Source organism: Pteropus vampyrus, unplaced genomic scaffold (assembly GCF_000151845.1).
Source record: "Pteropus vampyrus isolate Shadow unplaced genomic scaffold, Pvam_2.0 Scaffold216, whole genome shotgun sequence".
NCBI classification, from domain to species: domain Eukaryota; kingdom Metazoa; phylum Chordata; class Mammalia; order Chiroptera; family Pteropodidae; genus Pteropus; species Pteropus vampyrus.
The window spans coordinates 3,217,391-3,240,328 of record NW_011888997.1 but is presented as its reverse complement, the minus strand read 5'-3'; the positions used below and the strand labels follow the sequence as shown (position 1 = coordinate 3,240,328).

Here is a 22,938-nt window from a genome sequence, read left to right as displayed (position 1 = left end):
AGTAAGGAAACTTTTTTAGAGAGTGTAGGGAAAAAAAAAAAAGAACTCTAAAACAAGAGACAAAAAAGAAATAATATGAAATCAAATGGAGATGCAAGGCAGAGTTAAGGAAAAAAACCGAAGTAAAAAACACAATATGAATGTGTGAAAAATAATATAAATGGAGCCACTTCAAAATGGAGTTGGAGCCACCACCCCAGAACTGCCTTGCATGTCTTAGTCCTCAAACCTTTGAAATGTTCAGAAGGGGCAAAATAACCTTTGGACTGGGCCAGAGCAACACTGTATTTCAAACAACTGTTTGCAAAGCTAACAAGAAAGTATACATCCTGACTACTAGACTGAAAATTAAAGACATTATTCAGAATTAGCAACACCATGTATAGCTAAAGAATAACTTAGCTGATTTGCACCTATGGAAATTCCTTCCTTGGCTTAGTAACACCAATAGAAATTCTTTCCTTCTAGTCATGTAATTATTTCTCCTCCCTTTGTCATAAATACCCATAGCTTCACCTCTTAATTGGAGCACTCTTTGAGTTTCTGCCTGAATCAGTGCTTCTCAGAATTGCAAAATTTTTTTTAATCTCAAATAAATGATTGTTGCCTCTAACTTTGACCTTTATTTTCAGGTTAACAAAATATATATAAAAACTACATTTGAAATAGGAAGAAAGAATTAATGTAAAAAAGTAAAAAAAAAAAGTGGGAAAAGCACACAGTGCAGTAGAAAAGAGATAATAACTTAAAGCAGCGGTCTCCAACCTTTTTGACACTATGGACAGCTCTTCCACGAGAATCTAATGCTCAATGATCTGAGGTGGAGCTGAGGTGGTGATGCTAGAGCCGAGGAGATGATGCTAGTGCTGGGGAGCTGCTGCAAATACAGATGAAGCTTGGTTTGCTGCTCACCTCCTGCTGCGAGGCCTGGTTCCTAAGAAGCCATGGACTGGTATCCGTCTGCGGCCTGGGGCTTGGGGACCCCTGACTTAAGGGGAAGAGAGCAAATGAAAATAGATAATTGTCTGAGACTCTTTCTGGCACATTCAAATTAATTCTTGTTTCCCTGAGCACACGGATGCCCAGCTAGGCTACATTTTCCAGACTCCCTTGTGGCCATATCTCACTAATGTAATGTGAGTGGAAGTGAGTTATACAAGGAACTTGCTTGAAGAAGACTTTTTTGGATTTGCATTGTAGTCTTGAGTCTCTTTCTATGCGATCTTCTTTATTACCAACTCTTTTCAGAAGTTTCAGACCAGCATTGCAGCCTGAAGGCTCTCCCTGCTTACTCTACTTCCCTTCCCTTTTAGCACTCCTTGTACCCGACCTAACATGGAATGCTTTCAGTGTTTCACCGTTAGTTGTGGTGTTTCTTTAGGATATTCTATCAGGTCCCTTCTATTTCTAGTATCTAGACGTTTTCATCATGACTGTTGAATTCTATCTAAAACTTTTTACACATATATTGTTATTTTTCTCCTTTATTCTTTTAATGTGGTTAATTATATTAATTGCATAATCTGTTCTCTAATATTAAGTGGACTTTAAAGTCAGTTGATTATGAGATACTACTTTTAGAACTCAGGAAATACACATTCTTTAGAGACAAAAGTAGTTATCAGTTATATATTTACCTACACACAATGAGCAATATATGAAAATATGTTAATATTTTACTAACTAGTTGTTTTGAGTTGTGTCTTTTATTTATTTACCTCAGTCAGTAATGCAGTTATTTATGTAATCAGTAAACAAGCATTTGTTGAGCATTCACTATTCAAGAATAAACGCCATTCAGTCTTCTGGTACAAACTAGAGTACAAACCATTGCCATTAAGGAGCTTATAATTTAAGTGTGTGAATGCAGTGTGTGTATGGGGTTGTGTGTGCTGGACCATAGCACCCTGGTGAAATTGGAACAGAAAGGGAGTAGAATAAAAGATTATGGAAAACATATATAGTAAATGTTGAACTATAAATTAATGAACAAAATGCTAAGGAAATAGAATGGGGAAGCACTCCAAGTCCCTATTCAAGTCATTAGACTTGAATCTTGAATACGATACGGGTGCATCAGAAAAAAGATGACGGCGGAGAAGGAAACATTAGACATTTGTGCTGGTTGAATATTTATTGGTATGTGCCAAGACGTAATGGCCTTGGGGATAACGTAGTGATAAGTCACAAAAATCTCTGCTGTTTTAGGTTTAAATTCTATCATCAACAGAAAGAAATAATTTGCCCAAAGAAAGGAACTTTCCGGCTCAAGAAAGCTTTTGTATGAACAATCAATCAACAGTTCTGGTGGATACACAGAGAGGCAATACCCAAAGTGGGCTGCGTGAAGGAAGACAGTACCAGATTTTCTATTTCTATTTAGTTTTTACAATCTTCTAGTATTACTATTTTGTTTGTTGCAACGTACATGTAATTTACAAATTATTGTCTGCATATTGGGAGTGCGGGCTCAAACTTTTTATTAATGCATTTACCAATGTATTTTATCAAAGAAGTTTCGAGACCATTGCTCTAGAGTCCTCCAAACTAAAAGAAAACTTGGAATTCAACTATATTAAAGCCACAAAACACTCATGTCTAAAACACTAGCAATACAGGAATGTTACAGAACAGAAGGGGTGGCTGGGGAAATTTCTTAAGGGACTTACTTGTAGACAATCCTAAAGGCGTTGCCTATACAGTTGTAAATAAAAACTGAAAAAAGTTCTTAGATGTTTGCTGGTTTGGACCGCTGCTGAGAACTCTGGTTTTACAGTCTATATGTTAAGATCCCGACCACAGTCTCACTGATTGTGTTGCTCCGTGTGTAATTCACAGGAGGCACCAAGTATAGGGTCTGAGTACAGCAGAAACAGCTTTCGCATCCGATGAACTCAGCCCGGGAATAGCAAGGCGGTCCTCGGCTGGTCAGCTCGCCTAGAGCGCCACCCGGCGCCGTCCGTAACCACTGCCGGGCCGATATCACGTGCCCTACGTGCTGATCTCGCGCCTCCGCGTTGCTGTTCTAGTCGCTCCATTAAGTCTCTTCTGCGGGGAAAACCCGCCTTCGGGCCGAATCGTCACTTCCGGCTGACGCTCAGCGTCATTGGAATCGTCACTTCCTGCCGGTAGCAGTGTGGACGGTGCGGGTCGTGGCCGCCGGTTCCCCGGTTCTCCCCTTCCCCTACTTTTCTCCCTCCCTCCCTCTCCCTCCCTTCGCGGCTGTCGGTCCCCTGTCGCAGACTCCCTGGCCCGTCCCTAACCCTTTCCTGACCTCGGTGCCCCTGGATTGGCTTCCTTTTTCTGTTTCCCGGCCCAGCCCCCGTGTCAGGGCGGGGGCCTTGAGGAGCCAGAGGCGCTGCAGCTGAGAGAAAATAACCAGACGACCCTCGGCTCCCCAGCCTCTTCGCTCCGCCGCCGCCATGGCAATGAGGCAGACTCCGCTCACTTGCTCCGGCCACACGCGGCCTGTGGTTGATTTGGCCTTCAGTGGAATCACACCTTATGGCTATTTCTTAATCAGCGCTTGCAAAGGTAAGCAGAGCCGCTGATCGGGGATTCCAGAGGCTAGGACTGGAACGGAAGGGAGTGGAGCCGGCACTCCCTGTTGCCGAAGGGGTGGTGGGGATCTCAGTCTTTGAGATGAGGGCCAGAGGAGTAGTGTTAGGGATTCCGCAGCTGAAACTAAGAGAAGCTTTTGCGACATATCTGACAAAGCTAACTTTGCCTCTAACTAAAGCTTCTCATTTTACTTTTATTGCTATTTCTGGAGAAGCGGGACTGCACACTTGACTAGACATCTCGGCCAACAAACCGTAAATATCTTCAAGGGTTTGGGGAATGGCGAAACTAGGCCAGACTAAGTAATACCTTACCAACGCTTGTTTCTCCAGTTGTCTCATTGGCTGTTCATTTGTGATATTAGTCTCATTTTTCAAATGGACACTTATTAGGTTAATAAGTTTGCCCAAAATAAGACTCAGTTCTAGGTTGTTTTAATGCAGATCAGTATTCTTACCACCTAATTACAAATGCTTCACAGAGAACCTACGGCTCAGTTCTTCAGTTTATTTAGTTAACATATATAGTTGCCTATAAGTTAATTTATTTGCGGACGTTCTTAGTGACCCCCAGTGGGAATAGTTAGACAACAAAAGCAATTTTCTACTTTGTTATTCAACATAATCACTTTATGTTTGAATCTTAGGTTTTAAACAATCTGAATTTCTATTTTTTAAAATCTGAACTTCTAAATCACATGTCTTTTAAAATATTTTTTAGACGGTAAGCCTATGCTACGCCAGGGAGATACAGGAGATTGGATTGGAACATTTTTGGGTCATAAAGGTGCTGTTTGGGGTGCAACATTGAATAAGGATGCCACCAAAGCAGCCACGGCAGCTGCAGATTTCACAGCGTAAGTATAGTCAAAAGGCCAGCTTTGGAGGTCTCTTCGGGTTATGTTCTAAAATGATCAAACTTCAGCCTCAGTCTGTTCATCTTCTATGGTGCTGCCAGTTGTCTTCCTAAAAACAAATTTCATCATTTCACTTCTTTAGTGATTTTCCTGCCTGCCTTCTACTATTTCAGTGATTCATGGCCTTGGGTGTACATTAGAATATCCTGGGGATCTTTTAAAATATTCAAATGCACATATCTGAGAAATTCTGATTTAATTGGTCTGGGGATGGAGTGCCCAATACCAGTCCCCCCCACCCCACCCCACCTCCCCCCTTTAAAGTTGTTTTAGGTGATTCTGATATGCAGTCTTAGAACCACGGGCCTAAAAGTTAAATTTCAGTTGTTGACACCTTAAACTTGAGCCGCATCCTAGTTCATCGGCATCCCGTAGGTCTAGCTATATATTGTTACCAGAATACACCTTACCTATTTTGCTTTTTGGCTTTTGCATACGTTATTAGAGTGACTTGTAATGGCCCACTTTCCCCTTCTGGGCATGTTTCATATATATTATCTTAGTATCCAATTCTTAACTGTGTTCCTTAAATGTTTAAACTAATGAAGACACTGTCAACATCTATTGTATGTATGGTAGATTTTATTAGACTTAAGAGTCTGGAGAGTAAAAGTGGTTTTTGTTTTGTTTTAAAGACAGTTTCACACTGGGGAGCAATTATAAGTGTTTTGCTCCTTTGTTTTAAGCAAATTAACATGACAAGTTTTATTATGAAAAATAAAGGCGGATTGATAGTGATGGTGTATACATGACTATGCATTTGTTGAAACTCAAAGACTCTAACCCACAGAGTGAATTTTACTGTGTATAAATTATAAAAATAAAAATTTTTAAATGAGAGGGAGATACAGTTTTATATGGGATTAGAGATGATGAGAGATCAGGAGGAAAAGTTACGTTAGTCTGGACTTTTTTTCTGTGTCTTCAATAAATAAATTGCTATTATGTCTTTATGCATAACCACTGTAAAGTTTTGTGCTGTGCCCTGTTAGTGTACATAATATTGATAATGTTAGGAACTGGTTGATTTTATATAAATCCTTTTAATGTCAATAGCTTCAGGTCATGTTGCTTTAGATGTCAGCTTCACTGCTTATTATGTGACAGAGACTCTGATTGTTAATTATGGAAGGTGAAAATGATGCCCAGATAAGGAACACTTATGGAATGCTAGAAGGTGGAGGTGTCTTATTTTGTGTGCTTTTAGCACTTTTGTAGTACTTAACTTACTTATGTGTCTTTGCTTCTTGAGGCCAAGGGCCATATCTTCTATTAAATTGTATCCTTGGCTTATTCAAACCTTATATATTTTTTGAATAAAAAACTTAAGGAAATTTCTTAGAAGGATGAATTATAGATCTTGGTTTTGCTTCTGAAACATTTATGGTTGGTTGTCATGAATATAGCTTTTTTCCTCCTCCTCCTCTTCCAAAGTTTGTTTTTGCCATTGGAAACGAATGTCATTGATTTTATAACAGAGCTAGAAAATTGAGATTAATAACTAGATTTCAAATATACAGTAAGTAAATATTAAAAATGTTGTTACTGAAACTAGGTCTCAGTCTCATGATGATAAGTTAATATTTAGTAAAGTGGTATTTTAAATTAAATATAAGCTATAAATATAACAAGGTTTTAGACACTACGGACATTAGCATTAAAAGAGACAAGTTTTTGAATTGCAGTTCTGGAAAGATCCATTTTTGTTAACCTCTTTTCTGTGTTATCTGGTCTTGACAATGTTAATTACATGAGGAAATGCTTTATCACTTACTGCTTGATGGTCGTGCTCTGATCTTTAAAAGACCTTTGCAAAAGCTTGTTAAGAATGATGCTTGTCTCTAAAATCTACGAAGAGTCTTGATTTGTACATTTGACCAAATTGTAATGCCAGTCCTCAGGAAAATAAAGAGCATTAGATAAAAATTACTATTGATGTGAGAATTACTCTGAAATGAAAAGAGAAAAAGTAATAAAAAATGTCATTTTGGATATTTAACAGTTGAGTCATGAAAAGAGTAGTCAGGATTTTTTCTGACAGCATTAATAACTAAAGTCACACATTTGAGGATATGTCTGGGTAGTGTTGTTTTTGTGCTTTCTTAACATTTCAAGGCTTAGTGTCTGTGTTTACAAATGGTAATAAAATCATAACTGCTGGTTTAAACTTTAAATCTGTACTTGAATTCTGGCTTCATTACTCACTAGCTCTATGACTGAGGGAACTTTAAACTTTTTCTCAGTTTCATCATCTATAAAAATGAGAACAGTTACAGCGCCTAACCTCAACCTGGTGTTGGTTGTACATATTAAATGAGTTTATGTTTCTAATATTTAGAACATTGCCTAAAATCTAATAGCTACATGTTACCTTTGTAAGGTAACAATGATAGCTACCACCCCCACTGTACCAAAATCATATATGTTATTTTGGTACTTATGTAGCTAAAGCTGTGAATCCTTTTAGTTTCATGCAAGGAAGTTCGAGTAGATGTGAATATCAAAAAAGAAATACTATTTTCCCCTCTCAATTAAGGCTTTTAGGTGCCAAGATACAGTGGGAAGATATAAGGGTTCCCATTAGGCAGGCCTGAATTCATGTGCTAGCCACGCTTTGTATTTCCAGTTTGATCATGGGATGCATCTTAAACTTTGGTTTTTATATCTATAAAATGGGTATAAGACCAAGTGGTTATGGGGAGAATCACAGAGATCTTTTTGTGTCTGTTCCATGGTAGGTGTTCAGTAAATGATAGCTGAGACTTACCCTCATTTATTTTGTGTGTGTCTGTGACGCGTGGAGGTGTGTGCATTCACTGTGTATATTCTCTTCTAATGACTTGTCATGGGCTCGCTGTTAGGAACTTGATCTAGCTAAAGAATAGCTTCTTCAACTTACTTAATCATAATTGGTATAAATCATTTTTTGGAAAGTTCTTTTTTTCCTCCCGCATTCTTAACGTTTCTCTTTTTTTTTTTTTTTTTTTTTTTTTTGGTTTCTTGTAGAGAAAATATATTCAGCAGGACTAATCTCTGGGTCAGTTTAGAATGTTATCGTGAAGGGACTTAGGTAGTCAAGGCAGGTGACGAATACACTGTCCGTGAAACATCCTCTTTATATCTTTTAATTCATAAAGCTAATGTTAGCATTACTTCCCATGATCCTCTCCTCAGCACCTCCACTTTTGAAATCATCTGGAGAAAATGCCAAACGTAGAAAAGTTTCCTATGCTATGTTCCAGAGCACTTGAGTAGATCTGGGGTTGGGCCCGGGACTCTGTAGCTAACCAAAAGTGTATAATCACTTTTTTTTCCTTGTAAAAGCCAATAAGGTTCTCAGTAAAACAAAGGTGTTATCATATCCTCTTTGGTGACTTGGTCAACATGTTAAGACAGGTAATACTTTGCCCAAAAATAGTTTATTTTGTTCAGGCCTTAAAGAAGGTAAGGAGCCACTCTTTTGAGATGGTGGTAAATCCATTATCAGGATATGAAAAGTATTGAACAGATAGCGTCGATTATTATATTCAAGAAATTGGGGATGTAAGAGGTATCAGTAGTTCAGGGAGATGACAAGAACTTCATGAGTTGTGCAGAAATAAATGCTACAGGATTAGCTGATGAAAGGATATTGGTGATGATGCTTCATTGTCTCGATTTGAGTCCTGCAACCAGCTAGTTAATAACAGTTTCTGACCTGAAGATTGAAAAATACATTAGAAAACATTTAGGTTATTGAATCTGAGCCCTTTTTTAGAATTCTTACTGTGAATAACAGAAATATCCCAGTAAGTACAAGAGATTAGAAAATGCTCTGTCAGACTGTCATCCTCAATTTTAGTATTGTTTCTAAATAGGAAAGAGACTAAAGATGCATTGGCCCCCTGTATAATACTGCTTTGCTCATGCCCATTCTTTCCTCTTCCCCAGTGAATGTATGTGATCTGAGCAAAATCTTAAGATTTTATGGAGTTTTTGGAAGATTATTGAATATACTCAAAATTAGTAATTCAGAAGACATTGCCCTGGGTTCTTTGGAGACTTGGAATCATGTGAATAACTAGGATAGAAATTTCAGATATGTTTGATATTTTCTTCACTGCAACAGTTTGGAATATTAATCTTTGTACTCTTATCACTGATTTCCCTGTGATTAAGAGTAAACATAAGTTACAAATAAAAGCAATGCAAAATTAAACACAGTACTCATATAGGCTGAAGTCTGTGGAGGAACAGAAAGGAATGGTTACTGGAGGTGAGATAAATAGAAGCTTTCATGAAAAGATAGCATTTGAAATGAACCCTGGGAATGAGTAGATCTTTGCATAGTTGAGAATATAAAATACCAACTTAGAACAATTTCAACAAAGACAGGATCCTGGAAGAAAATAACACGGCTTCTTTGAGGAATGGTGTGACCAGATTCAGAGAAATGATGCAAAATGAGATTGGGAAGGTAGGTGTGGGCCAGAGTTGAATTGGAAATGGGAGAGATTAGTTCAGGTTTCCTTTACAAGGAGAAGTCAGTACTTGAGAGTTTAGTAGCAGTGCTGCTCATAGTTGACTTTATTTTTCTCAGAATATATTTATTTAGCCACTTGCCTACAAGGTTTATGTTGTAACGTCATCATTTATTTCTGTTAGATGGTCATGTTTCTTGACCATTGTACATGCTTGTCTGCAATGGCTTTTCTCCTTTTTTCCCTTTGTGTATTTCTACTTGCTCTTTAAGACTACTGACTGGCTCTACTGCTTAGATTTTTCTGGACTTCTGGCATAATTAGTGGCATGGATTTTCTGTTTCTATAGCCATGTACATTCGTATTTTAATTATGTTTATTTAATGTGTGATTTAATGCACATTTTTCTCCTCAGCTAAAGCTCTACAAAGGCAGGAACTTTCTTTGGGATCGTTTCTTCCTTTTGCAACCTAGGACTAAGTCTAGAATGACATAACATACTGGATGTATTTATTGTGTATTTAGAAAAAAAGATACCCCTTGCTTTTATTTTTTTGTTTATTTTTCATTTTATTCCTAAAAATAAATGTCAGTTACATTGAAATGAAAATCTTTATGAAGCATGGCTTGTTTGCTGTTAACGGTTCTTTTCTTTGTATGCAAAGTTTCCTTGTTTATTTTTCAGTGGTCTCTCTTGATATAAAATGAATTCTTTTTTTTTTTCTTCTTTAAGTGTTTTTATTTGGGGGAACCCTTAGTATTTTCGTAAAGTATTAACCGTTATCCCTTAACCTATAGAGACATATATACATGTGTGTTAGACACACAACCACATATATTTTGGGTTGGGGTGGGTCAGGGAAACACAATTGAGAGATTAAAATTTCTCAATGTTAGCGTTATATAGTCAAAAGCTGATACTTTTGGAAGAAGTTAATTAGAGTATGATTTGAGAATTTAAGAGCACTTTAGGGAAGAGGTAGGGAGAATTTTTTCCCCTACTGTCTTGATTTAAAATTTTATTTAACTTGGATCAGGGCCTTTTCTTTAAATTTTTTAAAAGGATTTCTTGATTTTCATTTTTTTGTTTTGTATGTGCATGAGAGTAGAGAACAGGAAAAATTGGAAAGGTGGAACTAAAAATTGGTTTAAATGTTTTCAGTCTTGACAAAATGATATTACAGCCATAAGCTAAAAATAAAAGTAAGGATACATTCATGGATCTCGTTTACTTAAATTCATAGGTCTTTTTTGCTGTCAGATTGGTTTATGTGGCTTTTATAGAGAAATTTCCTTTAGATTATTTAAATATTTTATTAAATGAACCCTAACAGTGGAGGGCTATTAGAAATAATGGAGATTTATAATGTATTTATGTTACATTTCACATATCTAATTTATTTGGTGATTAATCATCAAATTACCATTATTTACTTTTCACTTTTAGCAAAGTCTGGGATGCTGTCTCAGGAGATGAATTGATGACCCTGGCCCATAAACACATTGTCAAGACTGTGGATTTTACGCAGGTATCAGAAAATGGAGTTTATTTTAGGGAGTTAAATTGCTGTTTGTATATTTGGTTAATATTTGGCTTTGGGGAGAAATATTTGGTGTATATTCACTTATATTTGATTTGGTTGTAGATTAAGCTATACAAATTTATTTATTCTTGGTTAATGATATGAGTCTTTTAAAATACCCTGGAACCCTTGTATTCTTCATCAATAGCAACAAACATCTGAAATGCCCAAATGGTTCTCAGCTACTTTTAATATAGAGAGGATAAATTTGAGATCATCAGAGAACTGCCATTCAGGAGGAGGAGAGCAGGATCAGGGCAAATTGAGAGAATTCATGTGGTAGGTGGTGTAACAGTTGAGCTAGAAAGCTTATAAGGCTTCAGCATTATGAAAAGGATAAATGCTCTACAGCACCTTCTTAGAAGTAAGGGGCATGGGCTGCATCTCTTTGTGACATATGTGAGTTTTGTTTGGATTTTATATGGTGTTGAAGTTTCAAAGAGAAATAACTATTAAAATGACTAATCTAGTAACATTTTACTTGTGTCTATTTTCAGGATAGTAATTACTTGTTAACTGGAGGACAGGATAAACTGTTACGCATATATGACTTGAACAAACCTGAAGCAGGTAAGCATAATTTATACGTGTTTGTGGTTTTATTTTGTTATAATTTAAATGACTTTTTTTTTTTTTTTTGATTAATTCATGTTCATGTTCAGTACTCAAATTTGGGAAAAAAAATTAAAATAATCAAATCACTTAATATCTTTAGTTTTTGGTTTACATTCTTTCGTTCCTTTTTCTATGCAGATAGGTATTTTCATATTGATTTATTTACTAATTATGCTTGTGTAGTCTTAAAATTTAAAAACTTATCCTGAATAAGTTTTTGTTATGACATTAAGTTTAAACAGGTACATAACAGTGTTAACTACCTTTTGGTGAGAAAGAATGGTTTTCTGTAGAAGGTGAGATGAGTAAGAATTCTCTGTGTACATAGAGTGTTCAGGTTTTTGAACCATCTGAATGTATTATTTATTCAGAATTTGCAATAATTTTTTCATGTCTTTAAATATTCTTTCTACTATTTTTAATGATTATGGTTATCCTATGAATAAGTGAATTAACTAATCTCCTATTATGGCTTGTTTGGGCTATTTGCAAATTTTAAATATTTTAAGCAGTGTGTATGTTTAACATCCTTATAAGTTGGAAATATTTCCACAATTGTTTCTGTAGGATAGCTCCATAGAAATAGAATTGTTGGAACAGAAAGGAGGTACACTTGAAAACCATTGATTACAAGTGCCCTCCAGCAAAGTATAAAAATATATCTATGACTAACCTATTCCAGCAAACTGATAATTTTATATTTGCCAATTTAATAAAAGAAAAAATGATTCTGTTATATTGATGTGAACTTTAAAAAATTATTCATGAGATTAAAATACTGTTGAATTCTAACGTATTTCCGTTTTTGTAAACTAATTGCCTTTTCCTGCCCTTTGCCAATTTATCTATTGTGATATTGTGATGTTATGATGTTCATCTTTTCCTTACCAATTTAAAGGTTCTTTATTCTGACTTGTCATTTGCTTTTAAAATTTTTAATAAGGTTTATGATGTACACATTTGAAAATTTGAAAATTTTCATTGTGTTATATAGTCATATCTTAAATTTTGTATCATGGGCATTTATTGTGTATTCATAAATCAGTATATTTTAGAAGTTAGTAAGAAAGTCTAACCTATATTGGAAATTAAGTAAAAAACATAGCAAAGTACTTTGATTTCACCTAATCAGTGCAGTTATGTGATTCAGCAAGGTCATTTAGGGCTTAGGTGGACATTTTTATCTTTTGCCTTTCTCAAAGGTGTTTATTTCAAAGTGGCTCTTCCACTGTACTGACAACAAAAATAATAGCAATTAACTGAGCTTTTACTGTATGTCAGACACTAGGTTAGAAATTTTAGATGTATATTATCATTTGATCCCTTCACTCAAACTATGAGGTATAGTGACCATTGTTATCCCAATTTATAGATGAAGAAATGTAGTCTTCAAAAGGTTAAGTAACTTGCCTAAAGTCAAAGTAATGTTGAATAGCATTGCCTCAGTATCTGTTTTGCCCAGATATAACCAGTGTTGTTGTTATTTAATCTTTTGAAGGAAAAGTTTACAACAGAGACAGGTCCTGCACCCTTTTTTTGATACTTTGCTCTCCAAGTAGAAATTCTTGTGGGAATACTGCACTGCTTTTTACTTCCCTTTTCTCCTTCCAGCCCCTGCATCCCCCCACCCCCCTTTTTATTCCGTTAATACTAACAGTGACTTGGATGAGGGGCCCAGCGTTAGTGCTAGTACTAAGATTAGCTCTGGTTGTCTTGTTCCTTAGTCCATATTCTTATTAAGTTATACCACAGTATTTTAATTTTTTTGTGATGCAATAATGCTTTTAAAAGCAGGAAAGTAGCCTGGGGGTAGAGTGAGTGATATAGTCACTCTCGCTATATATAGCATCATAGTTCTTAGATTCCTTGTCATGCAGGTAAGTTTTTGTTCCAATACAGAAAAAACTAAATATATTCTCTATAAACAGCAAGTTTGAATTGTGCCAGACTTTAGAAAGTTGCAGTCTAATTTAAAATGAGTCCTTTTATTTTATTTTCATTCATTCATTTATTTATTTATTTATTTATTCATTTATTTATTTATTTCAGCCAGGACTGTTTTATTTTTACATATTTAATTGTTCCAATATTTTTCATTTTTAAAAATTAAATATTAACAAATGTATTTTAATTGTTTCATCTTAAGAACCTAAGGAAATCAGTGGTCATACCTCTGGTATTAAAAAAGCTCTATGGTGCAGTGAGGATAAACAGATTCTTTCAGCCGATGATAAAACTGTCCGGTAAGTGACTTTTATTTAATAATTTAGAGTTTGAAAAATATTTGACCTTAGAGCTTATATTTTAAATATTTTTTATAACTATATGTGGGAAGAATTGTCTCTGAATATCAAAACTTTAGCTGCACATAGGTCATATTCTTCTGTAGGTACCCATCTCTGAATATCAAAACTTTAGCTGCACATAGGTCACATTCTTCTGTAGCTACTATTAAAAATAACAGAATTCACAAAACAAAAATACTGTCACCTATATAAGCAGATCTTCTTAACCCAGGTCAGTGGACAGTTGGTTATAGGGAGTCCATGAAACCCCTGATACTCTATACACAAGTTTGTGTTCTGATACCAGATGTATTTTTCCGTGGAAAGAAGTAGCTATTATCAGATTCACAGAAGTAGAGTGTAAGAACATTATTTGGAGCAACGCTGAAATTAATTAGATTAGGACCTTAGTGTCTATAATACCATAGTTTTGCAGAATTGTTTGGGAAGTATATTTAAGTATTAAAGTTGACTTCATTAACAAGCTACCAAATAATTTGACCTTGTTATAGGAACCCAAAACGTCTCTACATATCATTTGTAATTTATGAGTCGGAATGGAGGTTGTTTTACAGGTGTGATTATTGGTTAATCTACAGATATAATTAGGATTTAAGCTTTTTTCTGAAGTGAGTAAATATCATATTTTCCTTTTTCTTTTTTGCAGCCTTTGGGATCACGCTACTATGACAGAAGTGAAATCTCTAAATTTTAATATGTCTGTTAGCAGTATGGAATATATTCCTGAGGGAGAGATCTTGGTAATAACTTATGGACGCTCTATTGCTTTTCATAGTGCAGTAAGGTATGTTCAAGAAGTACCTTTATTTTCTTTTTTAGCAACAAAGGACAACACAGGGTACTTAAAAATTAAGGCATATATGAAAAAGTATTTAACTCTTTTAAAGGCAGATCTTGGCCTATACTGTGTAACATAGAGGGGAATGTTTTCATATCCACTAATAATGTGTTTTAAAAGAATTTGGTATACCTTAATCAGAGGAATTGATCAAATAAATTTGCAGATGCTTAGGACATTTATTGGTAAATTTTAAAACTTTTTAAATTATATTTTTCTTTAAGGGATCATTGAACTGGAGCTGTAATTAAGATTATTCATTACTATATAAAACCATTGTGATTTTGATTCTCCTATTTTCACTTTAAAAATTTGGAGAAATAGTGATTTTTTTCCCCCTATTCCCAAGTATGTATAGACCTAATGAATTTTTTTTTAAACAGACTTAATTTTTGCAACTATAAATATAGTAAATGCTTTTGTCAAGTATTTGGAAAATATAATTTAAAAAAATTTAGTCCTATAATCATAGATGCCAAAATGTTAATGATAACTGTATTTTCTGCCAGTCTTTTTTTCTTTGTTATATATGTGTGTATATTTGTGTGGTGTTTTTTTACCTCTTTGGTTATTAAGACCCTAATGAGTGTAATTTTAATTTTTTATTTTAAAATATTCTTAGTAAAAATTCTTGGAAAACAGTTATTACTAGGTGTATTGCATTATAGGTTACACTAAGTTATGTATCAGTTTCCCTACTTTAATACTGTAGTGAGCATTACGGTACATCTCTGAATGGTTCTTTATAATAGACTCCTGTCATCAATTCAAAGGATAGGAATATGTTTAAAGTTCTTAGTATGCATGCAACTTAATTGATTTCCATAAAGGTATACTACATTATACTCTGACCAGCAGTCCTAAACTTTTGTCTAAAGGTCCACTAAGCTTCACTTAATGGCAGAAGGAAAGAGAAGGCAGTAAAAATGGAGAAGAGCAATTAAGGATGTAAAGGAGTTCATACACATACAGTAATTTGATAAAAATAGAATACTACTGCCAGAGCCATTAAATTTCACAACTATGTTAATTGGTCACTTCTGGATTTGGACAATATGCAGCCCCGATGTAGACTATTGCCTTAAATCCCATTTTAGTGGCAGAGGTTTGCTGATCTATGGAATATTCTAACATTTGAGTCAGAAAGTTATATTTAGTGATCATGGCTAACTTGACTTCATGCTTTGTAGTGCGTGATGATGGAAATAGGATGGTGGCATTTAGGAGCTGGAATACTGTATTTGTATTGGAGGCCTTTCAGGATTTTTAGGGTTGGGCCAGAAAAGAGCCGATGTCCAGACTCATTGATAATCAGGTGAAGCTATTGTTATGCATTGATTTTTTTTATATAGCTATAGTCTCAAATTTCATTATTCTTTTACAATAAAAACTGAGCCAATCTTATCAATTTTATATTTTATGAGATTGAAAGTTTATCCTGTTGGAGTTGCTTACAAACTCTCAGCAATTGAGAATAATATACAAATAATCCTTTATATTAATTCCCTACTGTAAAAACTTTTTGTTTACAAAGATAGTGCTTATTTGTAATGAAAAAGTCAGACAATATAGAATTAAATTTTTTTCAAAGCAAAAAAATTCCAGAATGTTAGCTATACATTTTAATTAGCTAGCACACTTGTCTTGAGGAAGGCATCTGCTACCCAGAATGTGGCTATCCCTCTGTCAAAGTGTCTGTTTTCTGAGATGAACTCCACCTTGGCATAGTATCCTTCTGAACTTTTTTTGCTAATACTGTTGAGAGGTTTTTTGATTTTTTTAAACATCACTGTTTGACTAAATGAATATTTAATTGTTCCTTGGATTTTAGAATTTAGGAATGGTTTAACTATAAGTATTTCCTTATATTATTCATGCAGTATTCAAAATTTATCAATATTATTTATTTTTTTCTTCTTTTTTTTTTGCAGTTTGGATCCAATTAAATCCTTTGAAGCACCTGCAACCATCAATTCTGCATCTCTTCATCCTGAGAAAGAATTTCTTGTTGCAGGTGGTGAAGATTTTAAACTTTATAAATATGATTATAATAGTGGAGAAGAATTAGGTGAGTTGTCCTTTTTCTTCCTATAAATGATGCAGTTACCTGTATCAAATGTTAGGTTTAAATAATTACCACTTCAGTCAACACCTCAGCAAATTTTTTAGCTAAGTAAAGCTTACAGCTTCCAAGTGAATAAAATAAAGGATTTTTATCTACTTTGGTAGAAATGTTTATAGAATTATAAACAAAGTATGATAAAATCAATTTACCTTTTTCTTTTAACTTAAGTTCATATTATGACATTCTATACAATAGTGCAGTATATTTATTGGGGGCAGGGGGCAATCTTTTATGTCAAAGTAATATTAAGCAGATGCAGGATTTGTTCTTTCTGAAGTATGATGTAGGTATGTAGCTCCATCTACCTGGATCCCCCTCTTGCCAACATAGGAATCCTTAAGTGTGGGGGAAAAACAGCTATAGCTTATTATAGGGATACCTTAGGGATCTGAATTGGAGGGGGGTTTTTTGATTTGTTTTTATTTTATTTTTATTCTTTTTTGAAGTCTTGATTTTGGCTTCCATTTTCATGATCATAATCTTAATAAAGAAAAGGGAAAGGTATGTGGGACTAATTTGAAGTTAATGCACATTCTAAATTTACATTTATCTGATGGACTAGGACTAGGTGTTTCATAATATAGTTCTCAATATCTACTTTTAGCCTTCTCAAATAGTTTTTGCTTTTTGAACTAAACAGTTTTAATTTTTTTTTTTTCTATAAGCTGCCATTTTGTTTCTAGATGTCCTGCTTTACCACTCAATGAACTAAGCTTGTTAGAATGATACACAAAGAACAAGAGACAATTTTATGTTTTGTTTCTTTGGGAAAGCTGATGGATTTTGGTTGGATAAATAAAACCTTGATGAATGGACTATATAGAATATTTTAATTGCTTTTAGGTCACCTTTTAATGCTTGACTATAAGTGACTTTTAAATAAGAATTTTTTATTGTTTTTATGTCAGTTTTCAAAGTTTTAGAACATTTTGGCCCCATGTTTTATTCTCTTTGAAAAAGGTAAGTAAATTATTGCCTGATATCTGAGATTGCAGTTAGTGAATACCAGACTTCGGACCCAGCCATTTTCATTCCAAAACCTCATATTCTTTCTACTCTCATGATGCTACTTTCATGATGTTCTCTGGTAGGACAGAGATGGGGGAAGATGGTACATGAGGGTCCTTGAATTGAATAAACATGGAAATAGAAGGAACATTGGTCCAGTAAGGAGCTTTAAAAACTAATAAGATGATCAGGCATTAAAAGTAAATGGGGAAAATTCATAAATAACGATATGACTTAAACAGAACACCACCATTGCTAATCTACATTTTTTTATTAAGTTTCATAGGTTCAAATATATAAGGATCAGTATTGATTCTATATCTTAATGTTCTTGTAACAATGACTAAGTAGACTGACTAGGTAATCTTGTAGGAAGACAGTATGTAAAAGGGCTCCATCTGGTGGCTCTCTATAGTCATAATTTAGAATTGGTTTCTGATAACTCGGCAGTAAATTTAGGATTATGGAAATTGGGAGTGAACTGATAAGACTTTAGATCTAATTTCTGTAGAATTTAGGAGAAATTTTCGTTTACTCCCTTTATCCTTACTGAGGCATGAATCCTCATTTTTTTTTATTAAAGAGGCTATCTGAAAACATAGTATGTGCTAGAGTTGGAAAGGGGTAATCTTACATAGAAATAGTGGACATGATATACCACTTAATGAGAATCATTTTATTTTTAATTAGGCATAGTTCTTTGTATTTGCTTTTATGAATTTTGCATCCTCTCAGTAAGATAGGTAAAATTTTCTTTAGTGTAGCAATACCTAACCAAATATTTTTAATTAAATTATTTAATAACCCTTCTCCTCTTTTAGAATCCTACAAAGGACACTTTGGTCCTATTCACTGTGTGAGATTTAGTCCCGATGGAGAACTCTATGCCAGTGGTTCTGAAGATGGAACACTGAGACTATGGCAAACTGTGGTAGGAAAAACATATGGCCTTTGGAAATGTGTGCTTCCTGGTAAGAATTTTTATTCAGAGTTATGAAGTTAAAGTTTATGATTTTGCGTCATTTTTCTTTATTCCATTTCAATATTTCTGTCTCCTATAGATTTTAAATTATGGTTTACACAAAGAGAAGCCTATGATTATAAATTGGCTGCTGTATTCTTCGTTTAAATATTTTTGTTGTATATACTATTGACTTTATAAATTTTTACACTGGATCATTTGGTGAATGGAATGGACTTAATTCAAAATTTGTTAGAGGGCAATATAAAGAATTCATAAGTAAATATATTTAATCTCTGAGTAGCATTATTCACTGGTTCTTATTAAAAAGGTAGACATGTTTCTAATAAAAATAGTTATTGGTCCTAAAGTAGGTTTATGAACCCAAAAGTGATTTTGAGGAAAGACATAGTATTATAATTACTAAAAAAGTTGTAGATCTTAATATGTTTCTATCTTGTTGCTTGGAATAGTCTTGGCGTACTTTTCTTGTTTATTAAATACTTTATTACTGGTAATACTGAAATTCACATTATCATTGTTTTTCTTTTCATAGAAGAAGATAGTGGTGAGCTGGCAAAGCCAAAGATCAGTTTTCCAGAGACTACAGAAGAAGAACTAGGTAAATACTAAAGAATTAACTTTTGTAGAGTCCTGGGGGATTTAAAATTGAAGTGTTATGTGAATTTTACCCATTGACAAAGAAAATTTATTAAATATGAACATATTTAAATATTGGAAAGTTGAAATGTGTACCTACATATACACATAAAACATTTAAATACCTACTGCATAGTAATAGGCACAGGGACATATGGACATGACTGATGTGGTTACTCTTAGTGAACTTAGAGTCTGACTTAGGAGGTAGATGCTAAAATAAATAAATCGTTACAGTTGCAATTGTTATTTAGCATTGATTAAGTGCTTGTAGACCAAGTACTTTTCCAAATCTAGAATTGCAAATTATAATATGCTCTGATCATATAATACTGTGAAGTTTGAATGAATAAAGGAGCAGCCAGATCTTTCAAAGATATGACTTTAATTCTGGATTTATTAGACAGTTGGAATCATTGAAAACAGACGAGGAAAGGGGTCTCTTGGAGGTTAAGTTATGATGTAAAAGAGTTAATAGGTAAAACACATGAACTCTTTCTTTATTGCTTTTTCAGTGGCATGAGTCTAGTCATTAATGGCATGTGCACTTGTTCTTTTTTGCTTCCCCTCACCAGAACACTTCTTAAAAACTTTTTTGCTCCTTCATTATGCAGAAATGTAGATTTACTTCTTTCCTTTATAAAATTGACTGTGATTTTTTTTTTTTTTGTAATTATAGAAGAAATTGCTTCAGAGAATTCAGATTCCATCTATAGCTCGACTCCTGAAGTGAAGGCCTGAGTATCAGGCATATGCCACAAATAGTATACAACTTATGGACTAAAATAAGCAGAGAAAAGCATCAGCCTTCCAGAGTTCTTCTCTGCTTAAGACAAATGAGCAGTAAATAATGAAGAATATATATGAATTAGCTCCAGTGCTGGAACTAACTAACTTGGTATTACCTGTAAATGAAAATGCAAGAGTATCAGATGAAGGCAAGTGGAGTTATACTCTTGTAGTATGATGGCCTGTTGTCTTTTTAATGAATATGTGCAAGCCAACATCCAATTTCTCTTATTACAATTAGATTTCTTGTAGCTGTTTATGTTATTATGGAGATGAAAAATATATTGGCCTATTTTTCTGACTTTTCCCTTAAAGCAGAAAGCCTTTTTTTTTTTTTTTTGCTTTCGTTGTGAAGGGGGAATACATGATAAAGTAACTGGTTTGATTGTTTTCTCATTGTACACTGCTTCCGAACATCTGATTGTTTTAGTTGTTTAAATAAAATGGTTCCAAAACAAAACAATGTTTGTTTCTTGGGAAAAATTGATAGATAGGAGTTTTGTAAATGGAAATCACCAGGAAGTTTTTGTTACATCATAACTGTGTTAAAACACAATCTGATTAAAGAGTCTGTAGTAAACATTGTTTCCTAATTTCGAAATTCCTTTACTTGCACTGAAATTTGCTGGGATTGCATTTTACCTCCCATAGAAATGCTCGACCTGCCTTTAAAAAAAAAAAAACAATAATACCTTATTACATGATACATGGTAGTTATAAGGAAAAAAAAACAATCCAGAATTAGCAGAAAATCACTCAAAAATCCCACCACCCCAAAAATCTATTAAATTGAGCGAACATGCATATTAGTACATCTATATATACAGATAAAGATTTTACGAAAATGGGATAATTGTAGACCTGTAATATTTTACTTTATTTTTTAAATTCAGGTGGCATTCAAAAAGTTTACTACCTTTCCAATAAAATGGATCAACTTGAATTTAGATTTGTAATGTATTTTTTTAAATGTGAAGGGGATATTAAACTAGAATAACATCTCTGCCAAATTGCTTTTATCTTGTGAATGACTCTTGATAACTTTCCTTTAAAAGAAATAACCAGCCAAAGAGTATATGTTTTTGAAGGTTTGTGGTAACCCAGAGAAAGCACTGTAGGCTGTGACTACCTCAAAGGGCCAAAAAAGTGTATCATCGAGCCAACTAATGATCCACAGAGTCTCATAGGATGATGATAGTACTTTTCTGTTGGTTTTGCTACATGCTTGGTCCTCAGCTTACAGAAGCAGTATTAGGAATGTGCTAGAACTCCAATTAGAGTCTTACTTATCCTAAATAAAGTTGAAATTTACATGCACCAGATTAGAATCATGAAATTGCTTGGTATTTATGAAATTTATGATCCAAGATAATTTTTTCTATTTAAGTTTCATAAATGTCTAAAGACCCTATACAATTAAATGTTTACACCATCACCAGATGGCATATGGCTTGGAATCTATAAACGTTGTTTTGAGTTAAGGTTGTAAGTTGAATTTTAGGCCATGAAGTTCAGTCATAACATGCCGTATACTTTATGTGGCTAGAATGTTCATGTTGGTCGGATAAGCTGTCAAGTTCTTGTGCTTTTAGCACATTTTTAGGTACCTACTTAAGTCATTTTATGTTTCAGCTTTTGCCAGATTATGTAGAGTTGCTTAGGATTGTAAACTCCTTTTAACAACAGAGGGCATGTTTTTAGAGATTTTGCTGGTTTAACTTCTAAGGATAGTCTCGTTTTTCTTTATAGCCTTGTATATACTGAGCGTACAAATCACCAGGCAGGATGTGGGAACAACCAGTGTTTGGTATCCTTTGTGTGCTGGTTTTCTATTGCTGCTGTAACAAATTATGATACATTTGTGATTTAAAACAACACGAATTTATCTAAAGAGTTAGGGAGGTCAGAAGTTCAAAATGAGTCTCACTGGGCTAAAATTAAGCTGGCAAGGTTGCATTCCTTCTGGAGACTCTAGGAATGTTTTTCTTTTCCAACTTCTAGAGGCCACCAGTATTCCTTCCTTGTCTCATCGTCCTTTCCTCTGTCTTCAAAGCCAACAATGTAGCATCTTCAGATCTCTGCCACCTTATTTCACTTAAAAGGATACTTGTGATTACATTAGACCTACCTGGATAACTCCCCAGTTCAAGACCCTTAATCCCACCCACAAAGTCCCTTTCACCATATATAAGGTAACGTTCACAGGCTCCAGGGGTTAGGACATAGCTATCTTTGGGGGGCCATCAGTCTGCCTACCACACTTTATAATGGTAGAATTTTACAGTAGAATTTACTTTAGCAAAAAGTTCAAATATGTATCTGCTAAAATTGCACTCATCAAAGTCTCCAGTGTCCTGCGTGGGTGGAGATAAGGGGCCGTATCGTACAAGCTGGACTCCTAGGTAACTGGGTCTCAGGTCAGCTGAGGCTGTACAAGGGTTCACAGGAGAGGCAAGAACTTTGAGCAGGTTCCTCCATGTCTGACTCTTCAGAGGGGACGATGGGCTGCTGCATGGAGGATAACTGAAAAATAACCTTCCTGGTCTGGTAAGATTTGGTGCCAATTTAAAGACTTCTTTCAACAACTATTTAGTATACTTACAACATACCAGCCACCTTTCTAGGCAAAAGTAGTATTGATGAAGACAAAAAATATACTACGTAACTTCAGTGATAAGAACTGTGAATAAATGGGACAAAATAAGTGACAAAAGAAGGGATACGGCACTTCAAACCTGAATCACAAAAAGGTTAGTCATGCAAAATTTAGGTAACAATAGACCAAGTAGCAGAAATAGCAAGCCAAGTGCAAAGGCTTTGAGACAGAAATAAAGCAGCTTTGGCTAGAGCAATGCAAGAGAAAAATATAAAGGTCACAGAGAACTGAAGTCAGATCATCATAAAAATATGATATAATGGTAAGCCACTACGGATTTAAACGAGGCTGTCAACTGGCCTCTTCGAATCCTAAAGCAATTACCTTTCCGGCTGTGTAGAGAAGATGAATGGGATATAGGCAGAGAAGGGGAGTAGGGGCAAGAGAGAATCGTTAGGAAGGCACTGTAAGAGTCTGAGAAATAAAGATGGCCTGGCCTAGGTGGTGACAACGGAGACGA

The 22,938-nt window shown here is 34.6% G+C and overlaps 1 protein-coding gene across 1 annotated transcript; it reads left to right on the top strand.

The window, feature by feature from the left end:
* Nucleotides 1-3,082: 3,082 nt before the first annotated feature.
* On the top strand, nt 3,083-20,590 carry STRAP (serine/threonine kinase receptor associated protein). Its single transcript, XM_011372946.2, has 10 exons — nt 3,083-3,534; nt 4,282-4,417; nt 10,385-10,466; nt 11,018-11,090; nt 13,282-13,378; nt 14,088-14,225; nt 16,211-16,347; nt 18,234-18,383; nt 18,930-18,995; nt 19,713-20,590. The coding sequence occupies exons 1-10, from the start codon at nt 3,423-3,425 to the stop codon at nt 19,772-19,774; spliced, it is 1,053 nt and encodes a 350-aa protein (XP_011371248.1). The 5' UTR covers nt 3,083-3,422; the 3' UTR covers nt 19,775-20,590.
* Nucleotides 20,591-22,938: the final 2,348 nt, after the last annotated feature.